Source organism: Lissotriton vulgaris, chromosome 11 (assembly GCF_964263255.1).
Source record: "Lissotriton vulgaris chromosome 11, aLisVul1.2, whole genome shotgun sequence".
Classification (NCBI taxonomy): domain Eukaryota; kingdom Metazoa; phylum Chordata; class Amphibia; order Caudata; family Salamandridae; genus Lissotriton; species Lissotriton vulgaris.
The window spans coordinates 881,986,659-882,002,299 of record NC_141699.1 but is presented as its reverse complement, the minus strand read 5'-3'; the positions used below and the strand labels follow the sequence as shown (position 1 = coordinate 882,002,299).

The 15,641-nt window shown below is 45.7% G+C and overlaps 1 protein-coding gene across 2 annotated transcripts in view; it reads left to right on the top strand.

Moving 5' to 3' along the window:
• Positions 1 to 15,641, top strand: part of WDR33 (WD repeat domain 33) — a 1,115,698-nt gene that overhangs the window by 145,025 nt on the left and 955,032 nt on the right. For both annotated transcript variants that reach the window (XM_086944027.1, XM_086944028.1), the window contains exon 2: positions 13,302 to 13,529. In XM_086944027.1, coding sequence (XP_086800153.1) covers positions 13,326 to 13,529 — 204 coding nt within the window. In that variant the 5' untranslated portion in view covers positions 13,302 to 13,325. The remainder of the gene's footprint in view (positions 1 to 13,301; positions 13,530 to 15,641) is intronic.

Below are 15,641 nucleotides of genomic sequence, written 5' to 3'. Positions count from 1 at the left end.
TTGGACCTCTCAACTGAGTTGGATAATTGCCATCACCATGCCCTGAACTTGGGTGGTCTGACACTTTCAAAACTTACTATACGCAGACTACCTGATATTGACCAGCCGCACCCCAGTCTGCCTACAGCATCTGATAAACGTCACAAGCAATTTTGCCCAAAAAAACGGATTAAGTATAAACAATGAGAAGTCCAAAATTATGGTATTTAATCAGCGAAGCCCCAAAAATCTATTCAGATGGCTGATGGGAGTTAGGCAGCTGGAGATGGTTAAAAGTTAAAAATATTTGGGAATAATTTTTGACAGTATGGGCACGTTCCACAAACAAAAAGTGGCCATCCAAAGAAGAGGAACCCTACTGGCTGCCACGCTAAAAAACATCAAGAATAAATAACTGGCTGTAAAATCTGATCTCTCTATTGGAAGTACTCCGAGCAAAGCTTCTACCAACAATTACGTATGGCAGCGAATCAATGAGAGGGAAAGAATAATTTTGGATAATGTGGTTACCAAAACTGCCAGAATAATATTCAATCTCCCACAATACACCTCTTACAGCACAAATAAGCCTGGAGCTTGGTCTGCAGCGCCATGAAACCGCTAGGTAAACGTGCGCTATACAAATATTATTAAATTGAAATTCAAAAGCAGCAAAAAAAACAGAAGGGTGTCTACGCCAATGCTGGTATAAAATAAAGAGTGCTAAGTCCGGTTCATTAAACTCATACTTGTGGAAAGAGATGACAAGGAAAAACGACTGTCCTGCTATGGTTTATTTTCAGTCAGGAATAAGGTTGCTCGCTTTACAGGATTTGTGCTAATCCTGTCTTCCTTAGAACAGTTTTAAGTCCTTGGTAAACAAATCGGTAAAGATTTTTTCCCTCAAAGCTACAACAGACCTAAATAAGAGGGCTAACAGCTGGTTTATGATTCTGAGCTACTCTAGTATCACAGCCATATTTAGGTATAAGCTTCTCGAAGTATGAAGGAAAGCCTTTTGGCAATGAGGCTGGAAATTTTACCGGTAAACTGCACTTACTGCCATGGAAACACACACATCCAACTACACACTGCAGATTATGTGGCAACCCCAAAGAGGACGTTTTACATCTACAGTGAGTTTGTAAGAGTTTAGATCTGGAACCAAAGACAGCTTCTAAAGCCGCGCCTGAAAGAAAATCAGATACGAACATGCAGACAGGCGGTGAAGGCTTGCTTCGAGGGGGGGCGATGTCCGGATAGCCTGCAAATGTGTTTGTTTCATGAACATAGTAAAAACAAAATTAATCTTGGCAGCCTCCCAACAAACTGTCTAGCAATCCACGCTGCTGTTAATTTACTGGCATTTACTCACTGGGAATGATCAATTTTAGATTTACCACTAATCTGGTAAGGATTTTACACCTAATTTCATAGACATCTGAACTGAGGCGAACTTCAAGGAGGTTGATCTCCCAGCAGCCATTGTGTGCCTAACTTAATACATATAATAATAATAATTATATCTTTCGTACTGTATGTAAGTTTTATACTTCTGTATTTTATGAAATTACTGTAACTTTTATCGGAACAAGTGCTGTTTTACTTTATATAAGTGTTTTATTGCGCAGCTGTTAAGATTTTTATTAATCAAGCAATAAAGATTCACTTACCTCCTGGTGACATTGTCTGGAGGCTATCTTGCGGGCAGGAAGGGGTTTAACCTTTTGTCCCAGTCGGGGCTCGGGGCAGTGCACCAACTGGAATTTTTTGTGCGAGGCGAAGGTCTGCCTCATCGCTTTAACCCATGGGGTGCTTAACAACCTGCAGCGTCTCACAGGGTTTTTGCTCCATGGCACAGCAGTGAATATAGGGGGGGGGAGGTTGCCGAATATGGGCAGGATGATGCCAGATGCAATGGCCTCGCTGGGATCTCTGTGGTGTGGCTGCTTGCTCCATTTGTTTGCCAACGCCCCCTCCGTCTGAGTCTTTTTTCAGGAGACAAAATGCAAGATTAAAAACTGTTAAACACTTGCAGAACATGTTTATTTTTTATTATAGGTTTATTAAACATTTTCATAAAAATCACTATTCAACATTGCATTGTGTGAATTAATGAAATGTACACTAGATTGAAAATATTGGTGATTTCTTTTGAGAAAGGTGATTATAGGGTCACTATTAGGTTGAACCTAGGAATCTCATGTGCTGCTCGGCGAAGCATGCTATGTATGGTATGTGGGTTTTAACCCTTTCCATGCTGCGAACGTCCAACGGTCGTCGCGTGCACTACCTCGCTAGTGCTGCGCACGACCGTTGGACGTCCGAATCCCGTTAGCGCGATCGAACGTCCGCACTGGGGCGGAATGTTCGACGCGCTAAACGGGTTAATTCCTGCCACTCGCTGGCGATAAGTTCATGTGTAGTTAGTTAAAGTTTGGTTTTGTTTAGTTTATGGCCTTTATTTGCCCCACATTTTTTGGTCTCTCTCCTCCCCTGGTGTATTGGCCTACTACGGGTATCCTTTCTTTAACCGCTTTTTACCTTCAGATCTTTAGTTACATATCTCTATGCACGATGTATTGTCACTGTTTTGACTGACCTATAGTATAGTGTTCACTTTTTGTAGATCCAGTTTGTAAGAAAGTGGCACTATATATTTTACCTGTGTATAGTGGTGATACTGTCCACTTGTTCTTTTAAATATATTGTGTAATCAATAAACTTTGTTTTTTTGACTTTATATATGAATTGTGCTAATTGCTTTGCGATCTAAGTTGTTCAATTGAACACCCTACTCAAGGGAACCTTTTCTGTTTACTGGTTGGATGAACCCTACTGCCCTTGATTTTGGTTAAGGGGTACCTCTCACTTTCTTCTACTATATATACTGGACCAAAGTAAGGTATAGTGTGAATAGAGTCCCCAGTCTCCAGAGGTATAACAGAGGCTAAAGTCAGATATGACCTTACTCTCTAAAGTGGTAGCTTGGTCGAGCAGTAAGGCAGTATCGGAGGACCGTGTAAAGCATTTGTTGTACACACTCAGTCAGCAAAAGGTTTCACACACTCAAGAACTGAACTCTAGGCCAATTGTTTTTATATCAAAAGATATAATTGTTTTATTTTTAGAACCAACAGGTATCAAAATATACTTTCCTCAAATATGAGTGTCTTTTAGTAAATACTTTGCAGAAGGCAATAGACTTTGTAGGTACAATAGCTACAGTGGTTGCAATAGGCAACCCAATACTAAACACAATTTAACATTGAGCTCAATGGGTTTTTCTACATAAATGCAGTTGATTACTTTTCTAACCACAGGACTGGATCCTAGATTCAGTCCTGGGACCTAAGCTGTAAACAGTTAAGTAAAATCGTTTTGGTTACAGTTGTGATTTTTAAAGAATATAAAGGTATTTTCAAAGTTGACACAAACTTTTCAGTGAAAAACTAGCAATGTTATCCTATGGTAGGAAATTCAAGTCAAGGTAAAGTAGGTGTTGCAGCGTGAATCTTTCTGGGTTCACTATGCTGCGATTTTTAAGGAATATTTCTAGTTTGCAAAAATCGACACTTAGAAGAAATTTCAGACAAAAACAGTCAATGGTTTCCTATGGAAGAAAATTCAAGTTACTGGTAAGTACAGTTAAGATTACTTTTGTGGTTCAGTACTGGGCTAAAAGGTGCAGGACTGGCTTCTCTCCTGATCCCAGGTGAGTATTTCTGAATTTGTTATGCGGCTGATTTTAGGTGAATATTTTAAAGTTTCAAAAGTCCACACTTGGAAGAAATTTCAAGTGAAAACCAGTCAATTTTAACCTATGGAAGGAAAGTGAGTTATCGGCTTTTAGGTAAGTACTAGACTGGCAGAGTTAAGGTTCTGGGCATAGACTCAGGGGTCTCCCAGGGTCTGAAAGGTGCAGTTGTTACACCCTCAGCGGCACAGGGGCAGCTGGGTGCAGAGAGTAGGCCCAATGCAATCCAATGGAGGGTAGGGGGCCTGTGGTTGGTGGCTGCAAGCAAGCAGACCACGCGGCTGTGGGAGCTGAGCTCCTGGTCACTTACTCAGTGCAAGTGGGATAGTACTGTAGGGTAGTCGTTGCACTTCCAGCGGCACTCGGGCAGGTGGGTGCAGGGTGCTTTTAAACTGTCGAGCGCTCAATGTTATCCAATGGGAAAGTTATGAAGTGAACAAAGGCTGCAGGCTCGGGGATGGATATTCTTCAGGTGCGGCCACTACTTCGAGAGGTAAGTTGGGATCTTGGAGAAGAGGTAGGTACCCCAAAGGAAGACACAGGACCGTGGGGCGCCCGGGTGCAGGGGTGTCAGTTGGTTTCGGGAAATCTTACCCTCAGCTGGTCGTGGTTGGAGGGGTCCCCGGTTCTGAAGCTGCTGGCGTCGTCGAAGTGTCTTTGGGCACTGGATTTCTGGTCCCAGTCACCGGGGGGACGTCTTCGTGGTTTTGGTTCACTCTGGCACAGGCTGGGCTCGGCGGGTGCAGAAGGGGCTGGGTTCGTGGTTCCTGGCTGGCACCAGGGGTATTGTTGTTGGAGCAAATCCTCTGCTTTTGGGAGTTCCAGGCTCTAAGATGGTCAAGGCAGCCAGGTCCTCCGGGGTTCTTGAGATTGCTGTCCGCAGGAGACACCGGGATTGAGCAGGTTCAAGCATCAACAGGCTGGTAGGGCTGGGGCCAAGTCAGTTGTCGTCGTCCTTTTGTTAGCAGCTGCACGGCAGGTCCTTCTTGTTCTTTTTATTGTTTTTCAAAACGGGGATCTGAGGAAGGAAGGAAGGTTCGGGGTGCCCCTAAATACTACATTTAGGGGCATTACAGGTAGGTTAAGGGCAGGGACCAATAGGTCCCTGTCCTGGGGGTTGGGTACACCCCCTAGTCTGCTCCTCTCCTGTGGGAGGGGGGCAGGAACCTAGCTGTGATCGGGCAGGGCTCCCCATCTTCAAGATGGCCGGAGGCCGGGTCGTGCTTCACCTCACCTCTCCACCTGAGGGGTGGGGTTGGCACAGGCGGGCACACCCCCCTTCCTGACGTAGGGAACTGGCGGGGGCCAGTTGCTGAGCACAGCAAGTGGTCTGGAGAAGCACACAAAGGCAGTATGCCTTAGAAGCTTCCCATTGCCCATCCTTGGGGAGGAGACCTAGCACCTCGCCCAGGATGTGCCTTGTTGCAGGCCCAGGAGGGCGGGGTCTCCACCCAGGTGTCCCAACAACATGTCTGCTGTATGGCAGCCTAGGCAGCCTCTCAGACCAGACGTGGATTGTAGGTTAGGTTTCAGGGGGCATCTCTAAGATGCCCTCTGGCGCGTTTTACATTTAATACCACACTGGCATCGGTGCTTGTTTAATGTGTTGAGAAGTTTGATATCAAACTTGTCAGTCTTCAGTGAAGCCATCATGGTGCTGTGGAGTTCGTAATGACAACCTCCCAGCACCATATACTCTTTATGGCAGCACTGCACTAACAGTGCCCAGGAATGGCCCTGGGCACTGTAGGGGCACAAGGCTCATGCACCTGTGCCCACACCACTGGCATAGGGCACCCAGCTAGAGGGGTGGCTGATGGATGCCAGTGAGCTTTTGGGCATGGCAAACAGGGATGTGTGCCATGTCGACTCTTTGCTTAGTTCTGCACCTAGACACTCCGCCTGCAAAGGCAGTATGTGGGTGTCAGGGCACAGGGCCCCTAAGGGTGGCAAAATAAGTGCTGCTGCCTTTAGGGGTCTTCTCTGGCCACCATGCCTTGGGTACCTAAGGTACCATTTACTAGGGCTGACAGGTGGCCAGAGATGCCAATTGGGTTTTAGCTTCAACACAGTTTTAGGGAAAGAGCACAGGCCCTGGACACCTGGTTGGCAGGAGCCCAGGGCACACTCAGTCAAAGCACATCAGCAATTAAACAAAAAGTGGGGGCATACCTATGCAAGAAGGATGGCACTTTCTCACTCAGTTTATTTCTACATTTTATTTAAAACCACCTTCACGTGCTAATTCAAAGTCTATTAGCTGATGAACATTATTTGTTAACTTCACATTTTTGTAAACATGGTCACTGTTTGTGTCATGTTTTCATTGCAGACTCCATTTTGGTTCATGTAATGTTCCACTATTTTTGTGTTTATTTAACGTGTATGCAATACCCTTAATCCAGAGGCAAGATTTAGTTTAATTAGGAGTTGATTATATTTTTTGCTTTGTCTGTGCACTCCTATTTATCTGCAGGCTTGGCTAATTTTGCATGCCATTTCTAATAAGCTCCATTCTGTATTCCATCTATATAATGTCACAAAAACACTGGTATTTGCACCTATTGGGGTAGGAAATGCTCTCCTACATGGATTGGGACATTCTAAGTCCTCTAGAAAGGGCTGCTAGCTGCTTCTCTGGTCCCATTGGTAAATCCTCATTCTAAGTCCTCTAGGCAGTGCTGCAGCTGTATCTCTGGTCACTGTGGTAATTCCTCATTCTTAGTCCTCTATGCGGGGCTGCTAGCTGGTCCTGTGGTCAAGTCGGTAATTCCTCACTGTAAGTCGTCAAGGCAGTGCTGTACCTGTGTCTCTGGTCACAGTTGTAATTCCTGATTCTAAGTCTAGACTGTGCAGCTAGCTGCATGTCTGGTCGTCAGTAATTCCTCATTCAAAGTCCTCTGGACAGTGCTGCTAGTTGCTTCTCTGGTCCCATCGGAAATTACTCATTCTATGTCCTTTAGGCAGTGCTGCAGCTGTTTTTCTGTTCAGTGGTAATTCCTCATTCTTACTCCTCTAGACAGTACTGCAGCTGGTTCTGTTATCACATCGGTAATTCCCACATTTTAAGACCTGTTGGCAGTGCTGCAGCTGCTTCTTTGCAAAAAGAACAATTGATGGAAAGAATGCAGAACGATGTCCTACATTCACCCCAGTAATGAGATCTGGGCCTAAATCCATTGTTTTGTTGATCCCCATGCCATTCCAGTTTGAACCAAGCCATATGCAAATCTGTCTTGACTCTGCGCCCAATGGGAACAGTCCAGCCCAAACTGCCAGGCCAGGTTCTCCCTGGACTGGAAACAAGCATCCTAGGACCAGTTTTGGGGTTTCACTCCTCATCAGCCAGGATAGCGTGACTCCAGTGGCATGGAGAGCACGGGACCCACGTCTGGGCATACCCGTCCCATTTGGGGTGACACATGCAAAAAGAACAATTGATGGATAGAATGCAGGACAGTGTCATACATTCACCCCAGTACAGAGATCTGGGCCTAAATCAATCGTTTTTTTTCTCCCCATTCTATTCCAGTTTGAACCCAGCCATATGCAAAATAGTCTTGACCCTGCACCCAATGGGAACAGTTCAGCCCGAACTTCCAGGCCAGGTTCTTTAGTCCGGTCGTTAATTCCTCATTTGATGTCCTCTAGACAGTGCTGCTAGTTACTTCTCTGGTCAGTCGGAAATTCCTCATTCTTTGGTGTTGTCACTGTGTGATTCCTTGGCAAAGTCAGTAAGTTAATGCAAGTGCAGCCAGGATCTGCAAGACCAACCGCATGCTGCACATGCTAGAAGGCTGTGCGTGGTGTAGACTTTACTGCTTGCAAGTGGTTTAATATGGAACCAAAACGGCAGGGTGTTGGCTTCACATATCGTAAAGAATTTTACTCTAAGTTTACAACAAAAATAAAAATGTGTAATTCAGTGAAAAAAAACTAGGTTACATTGTCGTTAATTAGGTTAGTAGTCCAAAAGACCTTTGATTTTCCTTGCCATGCCTACCTGGCCCTCACTGGGACAGATACAGGGTCTACTGTCGAGGAAAGCAAACTGGTGACTAGTTTATAGCAGAATGAAGCTAATATTAAAATTCCTGTGATGTGTGATGTAACAGGAGCCTTAGATATGTGTGAACACGATCTGTGTGCACATCCCAGTGTTTGGGCACTCCCTCTGGTTCAAATATGAATAGACTCCGTTGATTTTTCCAAAATTTCTTTAATTTGAATGTATTGTTGTTAGTCTTTCGTTAGTGGATTAATTTCATCAACTTAACATGACTTTACACAAAATCATCGTCGCTCCAATGCATTTCGGGCCGTTTGCCCTTTCTCAAGGAGCTCTGAAAATAAGAACGATCTGCATTTGCATCAAATTTGCATGGTATTGTGGTTATAAAACAATGTTCAGAAACAAACATTTCCCAGTGATGATTATAAAAACGAATACGTGTGTGATGAGTATAGAGAAAACCGGTGCTGATGGTGTGAAATGCAAAATCGGCTGATTGTGCTGGAGGATTAAGGGCGCACCCAGGGGAAGTGAAAATGGGTCTGTGAACGGGTAGCGGCACTAGGGGTGTGAAAAAAGAAGTTAAAACGCTCACGGATAAATGCAGCTGTCATGAGGTGCTGTAACGGACAAAATAAAACAAATTAGCGTTTGAAGAGACAAACGATGGGCGAGTGTAAACGTGGCAGGGGTCGGCTGGCAGAGGCTACGCTAAGCGCTTACCGGAACGGGATTCTGTAAAGGGACTGTCAAGGTCTCCGTGTATGCTGGCCGCTGGGTAAAGCTGCCGGGTAGGTGTATGGGTGACTCGCGAAGGAAACTGATTCAATATAAACGAAGGACTCAGTTGGATAGCGGGTGGTGGTGAAGATCAAGGAAGGACAACTCTGTGATGAACGGAGGGGCCATCTTGGAACGGGCAAAGTGGGGAAGGGGAATATGAACATATGTGTGATCTGAATAGGTGCACAGGGTAATGTGTGGAAACGTGGTAGCAAACCCATGGTGAAGGATCAACATGAAAGCTAGTCTCACCAAAATAATGAAAAATACAAAGATATAGACATGGTGAATAAACATGGCAGGTACATGACATTGCGGTGAATGCGCACAAGATATATGTGTCCTTAAATACCCCGCCGGGTATTTATAAAAAGCAACTTAGTTCAATACGGTCATTCAGACCAAATGGTTTACAGGATTGTAAACGGTAAATCCATGCAGTTTCTCTTTGTAGAAGGAACTTGTTATTGTCCCTTCCTTCTTTCTTCTCAACGGTTTCAAGAACCATAAATTTCAACTGTGCCACGGTGTGATTGTTTTCCATAAAGTGTGTGGCCACACTGGATTTTGTTTGTTTGGTCCTGATGTTAGATTTATGTTCGTTCAACCTGACTTTTATTTTTCGCTCTGTTTTTCCTACGTAGATCTTTCCACAAGGACATTTGAGCAAGTATATGAGGTTGGATGAGTCACACGTTGCGTTGACTTTCACTTTGATTTCTGTACCTCTCATGGGGTGATTGATTTTGCTGCCAGTGATGATATTGTTGCAGTTATTGCAGTTCAGGCACGGTTTTGTGCCTTTGTATGTGATTGGACTTGGTGTTTCTTTAGATAGAATCTCCTTTAGGTTATTGGCTCTGGTGTACGCAAAAATTGGAGGATTTTTGAACATGTCTTTGAAGTCTGGTTCAGATGCTAAGATTCTCCAATGTCCTAGGATGATTTTTTTATATCTTCCACTTAATGTGGAGTATTTGGAAACAACTACCATCCTGTTTTCCTCATTTTTAGTTGTCTTTTTTAAGGCCGCTTCTCGTTGGATTAAAGATACTTTTTTCATGGCTTCATTGGTGGTTTCTGGCGGATATCCTCTCTCGATGAATCTTAGGTTCATTTCATCAATCCTTTGAGCATAGGTTTCTGGATTGGATACTATGCGTTTTACTCGCAACATTTGGCTGTAGGGAAGGTGGCGTTTCAGTGAATGTTGATGGAAACTTGCAAAGTGCAACGTATTGTTGCGGTCAGTCGGTTTCCTGTAAAGGTCAGTTATTCGGCCAGTGTCAGATCTGGTAATGGATACATCCAGGAAATTGATTTGAGACTCGTCGAGATTCCATGTCATTTGGATTCGGTGGTCTTTAGTGTTTAGGTTGCTCAGCTCTTTTTCCAGCATCGTTTTAGTGCCTCTCCACAAGAAAAATAAATCGTCGATGTACCTAACGTACATCAACAAGTTGTTAGTCCATGCTGGGTTGTCGTAGATGTAAAGTTGTTCAAAATCAGACATATAGATATTAGCGTACGCTGGCGCGGCGCAATTGCCCATGGACATGCCAGATGATTGTTGGAACCAATTGTTGTTGTGGCAAAAGTAGCTATGATAGAGAGTAAAGATCATGAGCTCCATGAGGAAGATTTGCATAGGTTCAGAGATGTTGCTGTGCGCTAGGATTTTTTCGATGGCCTCAATTCCTCCTCCATGTGGGATAGATGTGTATAAACTATTCACATCCGCTGTACAAAATATGAGGTTGTCATTTTGATTGATTTCAATTTCTGATAGTTTAAGTAAAAATTCAGTCGTGTCTTTCACATAACTTTTGAGTTCTTTGACAAATGGTTGGAGATACCGGTCAAGAAATTTGCCTACGGGTTCGTGAAGTGACCCCTTGGTGGACACGATTGGCCGCATCGGAGGATCCGTTAGGTTCTTGTGTATCTTCGGTAGTAAGGTCATGGTGGGACTTCTTGGGAAATCAACCAATAAGAATTTTTTGGTACGCTCATCAATTGTTCCTTTATCATGAGCTTTGTCAATGTTCGATGCTAATGTGGCTTTGTATTGGTTGGTTGGGTTAGATTCTACGACAACCCAGCATGGACTAACAACTTGTTGATGTACGTTAGGTACATTGACGATTTATTTTTCTTGTGGAGAGGCACTAAAACGATGCTGGAAAAAGAGCTGAGCAACCTAAACACTAAAGACCACCGAATCCAAATGACATGGAATCTCGACGAGTCTCAAATCAATTTCCTGTATGTATCCATTACCAGATCTGACACTGGCTTAATAACTGACCTTTACAGGAAACCGACTGACCGCAACAATACGTTGCACTTTGCAAGTTTCCATCAACATTCACTGAAACGCCACCTTCCCTACAGCCAAATGTTGCGAGTAAAACGCATAGTATCCAATCCAGAAACCTATGCTCAAAGGATTGATGAAATGAACCTAAGATTCATCGAGAGAGGATATCCGCCAGAAACCACCAATGAAGCCATGAAAAAAGTTTCTTTAATCCAACGAGAAACGGCCTTAAAAAAGACAACTAAAAATGAGGAAAACAGGATGGTAGTTGTTTCCAAATACTCCACATTAAGTGGAAGATATAAAAAAATCATCCTAGGACATTGGAGAATCTTAGCATCTGAACCAGACTTCAAAGACATGTTCAAAAATCCTCCAATTTTTGCGTACACCAGAGCCAATAACCTAAAGGAGATTCTATCTAAAGAAACACCAAGTCCAATCACATACAAAGGCACAAAACCGTGCCTGAACTGCAATAACTGCAACAATATCATCACTGGCAGCAAAATCAATCACCCCATGAGAGGTACAGAAATCAAAGTGAAAGTCAACGCAACGTGTGACTCATCCAACCTCATATACTTGCTCAAATGTCCTTGTGGAAAGATCTACGTAGGAAAAACAGAGCGAAAAATAAAAGTCAGGTTGAACGAACATAAATCTAACATCAGGACCAAACAAACAAAATCCAGTGTGGCCACACACTTTATGGAAAACAATCACACCGTGGCACAGTTGAAATTTATGGTTCTTGAAACCGTTGAGAAGAAAGAAGGAAGGGACAATAACAAGTTCCTTCTACAAAGAGAAACTGCATGGATTTACCGTTTACAATCTTGTAAACCATTTGGTCTGAATGACCGTATTGAACTAAGTTGCTTTTTATAAATACCCGGCGGGGTATTTAAGGACACATATATCTTGTGCGCATTCACCGCAATGTCATGTACCTGCCATGTTCATTCACCATGTCTACATCTTTGTATTTTTCATTATTTTGGTGAGACTAGCTTTCATGTTGATCCTTCACCATGGGTTTGCTACCATGTTTCCACACATTACCCTGTGCACCTATTCAGATCACACATATGTTCATATTCCCCTTCCCCACTTTGCCCGTTCCAAGATGGCCCCTCCGTTCATCACAGAGTTGTCCTTCCTTGATCTTCACCACCACCCGCTATCCAACTGAGTCCTTCGTTTATATTGAATCAGTTTCCTTCGCGAGTCACCCATACACCTACCCGGCAGCTTTACCCAGCGGCCAGCATACACGGAGACCTCGACAGTCCCTTTACAGAATCCCGTTCCGGTAAGCGCTTAGCGTAGCCTCTGCCAGCCGACCCCTGCCACGTTTACACTCGCCCATCGCTTGTCTCTTCAAACGCTAATTTGTTTTATTTTGTCCGTTACAGCACCTCATGACAGCTGCATTTATCCGTGAGTGTTTTAACTTCTTTTTTCACACCCCTAGTGCCGCTACCCGTTCACAGACCCATTTTCACTTCCCCTGGGTGCGCCCTTAATCCTCCAGCACAATCAGCCGATTTGGCATTTCACACCATCAGCACCGGTTTTCTCTATACTCATCACACACGTATTCGTTTTTATAATCATCACTGGGAAATGTTTGTTTCTGAACATTGTTTTATAACCACAATACCATGCAAATTTGATGCAAATGCAGATCGTTCTTATTTTCAGAGCTCCTTGAGAAAGGGCAAACGGCCCGAAATGCATTGGAGCGACGATGATTTTGTGTAAAGTCATGTTAAGTTGATGAAATTAATCCACTAACGAAAGACTAACAACAATACATTCAAATTAAAGAAATTTTGGAAAAATCAACGGAGTCTATTCATATTTGAACCAGAGGGAGTGCCCAAACACTGGGATGTGCACACAGATCGTGTTCACACATATCTAAGGCTTACATTTTGGCGCAAACGGACGGTTACGCCACCAGTTGGAGCACCTCTAACAAAATTATCTATTGAAAATATCTATTCAAAAAAGAATCTTTTTCAACAGCGCAGTGCATTGCCCATACTATTTTTTTTGATGTAACAGGAGGACACTCCAAAGTACCACAGGGGAGAGCAGCAGCTGCTTCTGATGGGATGTAGGTCCATGAGTCTGGTGTTTAGGAGAATTTGTACCAAGTTGATGTAAGTTATGATTGTAGCTGAGTGGTGCTGTCATTTTTTGTAAGGTTGTAAAACTTTAAAATGAATTTAAAAAATAAAGCATGGTAAACTGATTGCCTACAGCTTTCTGTGTGTAGTATTCCTGAATTTTCTTAAACGCCTCAATCTATTTCCCCTTTCATCTCTCCTGTTGTGTTACTCTGCAAAAAGTCTGAATTAAAGTTCAGGCTATACATTCTTCTCGTTGGAAATGTCCTTGGATTTTGTTAATTTTTTTGATCTCTCTACTTTTGTTTTTAGTACACCTGCATTGCAGTTGAAACAATGGCGATGGAAATTGGCTCTCCGCCTCGGTTCTTTCACATGCCTAAGTTTCAGCATCAGGCTCCACGTCAGCTCTTTTATAAGAGACCGGACTTTGCCCAACAACAGGCCATGCAACAGCTCACCTTTGATGGGAAACGAATGAGGAAGGCAGTCAATCGGAAGACTATTGATTATAACCCATCAATCATCAAGTATCTAGAGGTGAGTTCTAATGTAGGGTTTAATTTTTTGTGGTTGTAGTCGTTCTGGCTCTCAGAATGTACGTTAACTGTCTACTGTGAATCTCTTAGGTCAATATAGCCTTCCTGAGTGATGTCCTGTAATTCACCTTGGCTTCTGCAAGTTATCTGGGGCCGAAGACCAGTTCACATATTTGGGTATATTGTGTAAATGAGGGTGGGTTTGGTTAGGTGGTGCGATGACGGTAGGAGTGGAGCATCAGGTGGAGAGAGAGGATTGTCATTTATATGCATACAAAGTTGTATGTTTACGTTTGGTATATATATAGGCTTTCCTGGTTTCAGTTTCTATTTTTGGTAAATTCTGGTGGGGGTTTATCCGTGATTTCAATACCTTAAAAAGTGGTAATTAGTGGTTACGCATTTCCACACCATGAAAAAGAACAGACACCGTGTTTGTCTGATATTTATTAAACATTTTGCTTTTATTATTGCTTACTTTCTGCACTGATAGTGTGTAATATATAGGCAGTGTATGTGAGGTCCAAATAAATGTTTACAAATCAAAATCCTTGTACTTCACCATAATATGCTTCTTCAGTGAGTCTTTGGTCATGCGCGCTCGCTCTTTCCTTCCCAAGTAAACTTTTATCTGTGAAAGGTCCTCTCAACATTAGCGCTTGAGACGAGCAATGTCAAAACAGCCAGGACACGGGGGCGTGGCTAAGATGGCGGCCTGACTGGACGCGTTTTCTGAGGCTCCCCGGCCCTAAACCCCTTACCGCCCTTTCACTAGCGGGCAATATCCCTTTTTCCCCTGCAATTTGACGCCCCAGAAGCAGCTTAAAATCCGGCACCGCCGAGGAGTTGATTTGGTGGGCGCTGCCGGCGGGGAACGGCGCGGCCGAGCTCCGGCCTCCACCGGCGCAAAACTGCAGGAGAGCGGCAGCGGGAGCCCAGCGCCTGGGGTGCTCTCCTAACCCCGAGGCTTGGACGAGCAACAAGGCGCGACGCACAGCGGCCGGAGGTAGCGGACTACCGGCGACGGCCCCCGGAACAGCGACGGCCCCCGGAACAGAGGCAGAGTGGGAGTAGCGCCGAGCGACTGCGGCGTGGCCTGGCTGTGTCGCAGCTGCGGCCGGAGAGAGCTGGCGGATCTGCCATAGCACTTGAGTCCCCGGCTTCGGGCCTAGTCCCGGACCCGGAGCAGAAGGACGAGCGCACGCCGGGGACGCGGACCGGTGACGAAGGCACCGGAAGAGACCCCCTGCGACCGGCGGCCCCACTGGTGAGGAGCGGAGGGAGGCACAGCGAGTCAGCGGAGGGGCAGGGGGGAAGGCCGAGCTCGACCGAGAGGCCCCGCCGACCGTGCTGTGGAGTGCCCGTGCGAGTGAAAGACGCCCTCGTGGCCGGGGGGCGGGCGCCGGGCCCGGGGACACACCGACGACAGAGCACCCCGAAGCTCGCTGGACACCAGCGCCAGGCCCCATCGCACCCGTGCTGAACCGCGCCGGATCACTGTGGCGCTGAACCTGCCCCCCCCTCAAACCCCCCCCCCCCCCCCACTCCCTCTGTGGCCCTCCACGCCCGGGTCCGGCACCGAGAGACCACGCGCTGCGGACAGTGACCCCAGGTGCTGGTAGAGAAGACCGTGTGGGGAGCTGAGGCCTACGTGGGGACTGAAACATACCGCCCGGCGGAGTCCCGGCGCCCGACGGGTGACAGGAGGGCTCCTGGACTGTGGAGAGAGAAGCATACCCCCCCCCCGACTGCGCTGCCCAGGGCGCCTAGGAAGGGCCAGTATCAGACTGACCCGTGGACCTACCAGCCTGAGGCCGACTGAGGCCATTATAGCGACGACCACTGAGGTCCAGAGAGTACATCAGAGACCCGCGCAGGGTGAACCCCCCCTGGCGGGGACGGCGCTGCTGGACTGGGGGCCCCCGCGGCTCTTCGCCGTAGGGACCCCGGGCCCCCGAGCTCAGGCACAGAGCACAAGAGTGGCCTGCCCCACGCCCGGATAGGAGACCCCCTCCCCAACACTGCCTCCGGCAAGCTGACAACATGGCCAACGCGGGACGCAAAGGCAACCGCAACATAGCCGACATGCTCCACAAAACCGCCACGAAGACAG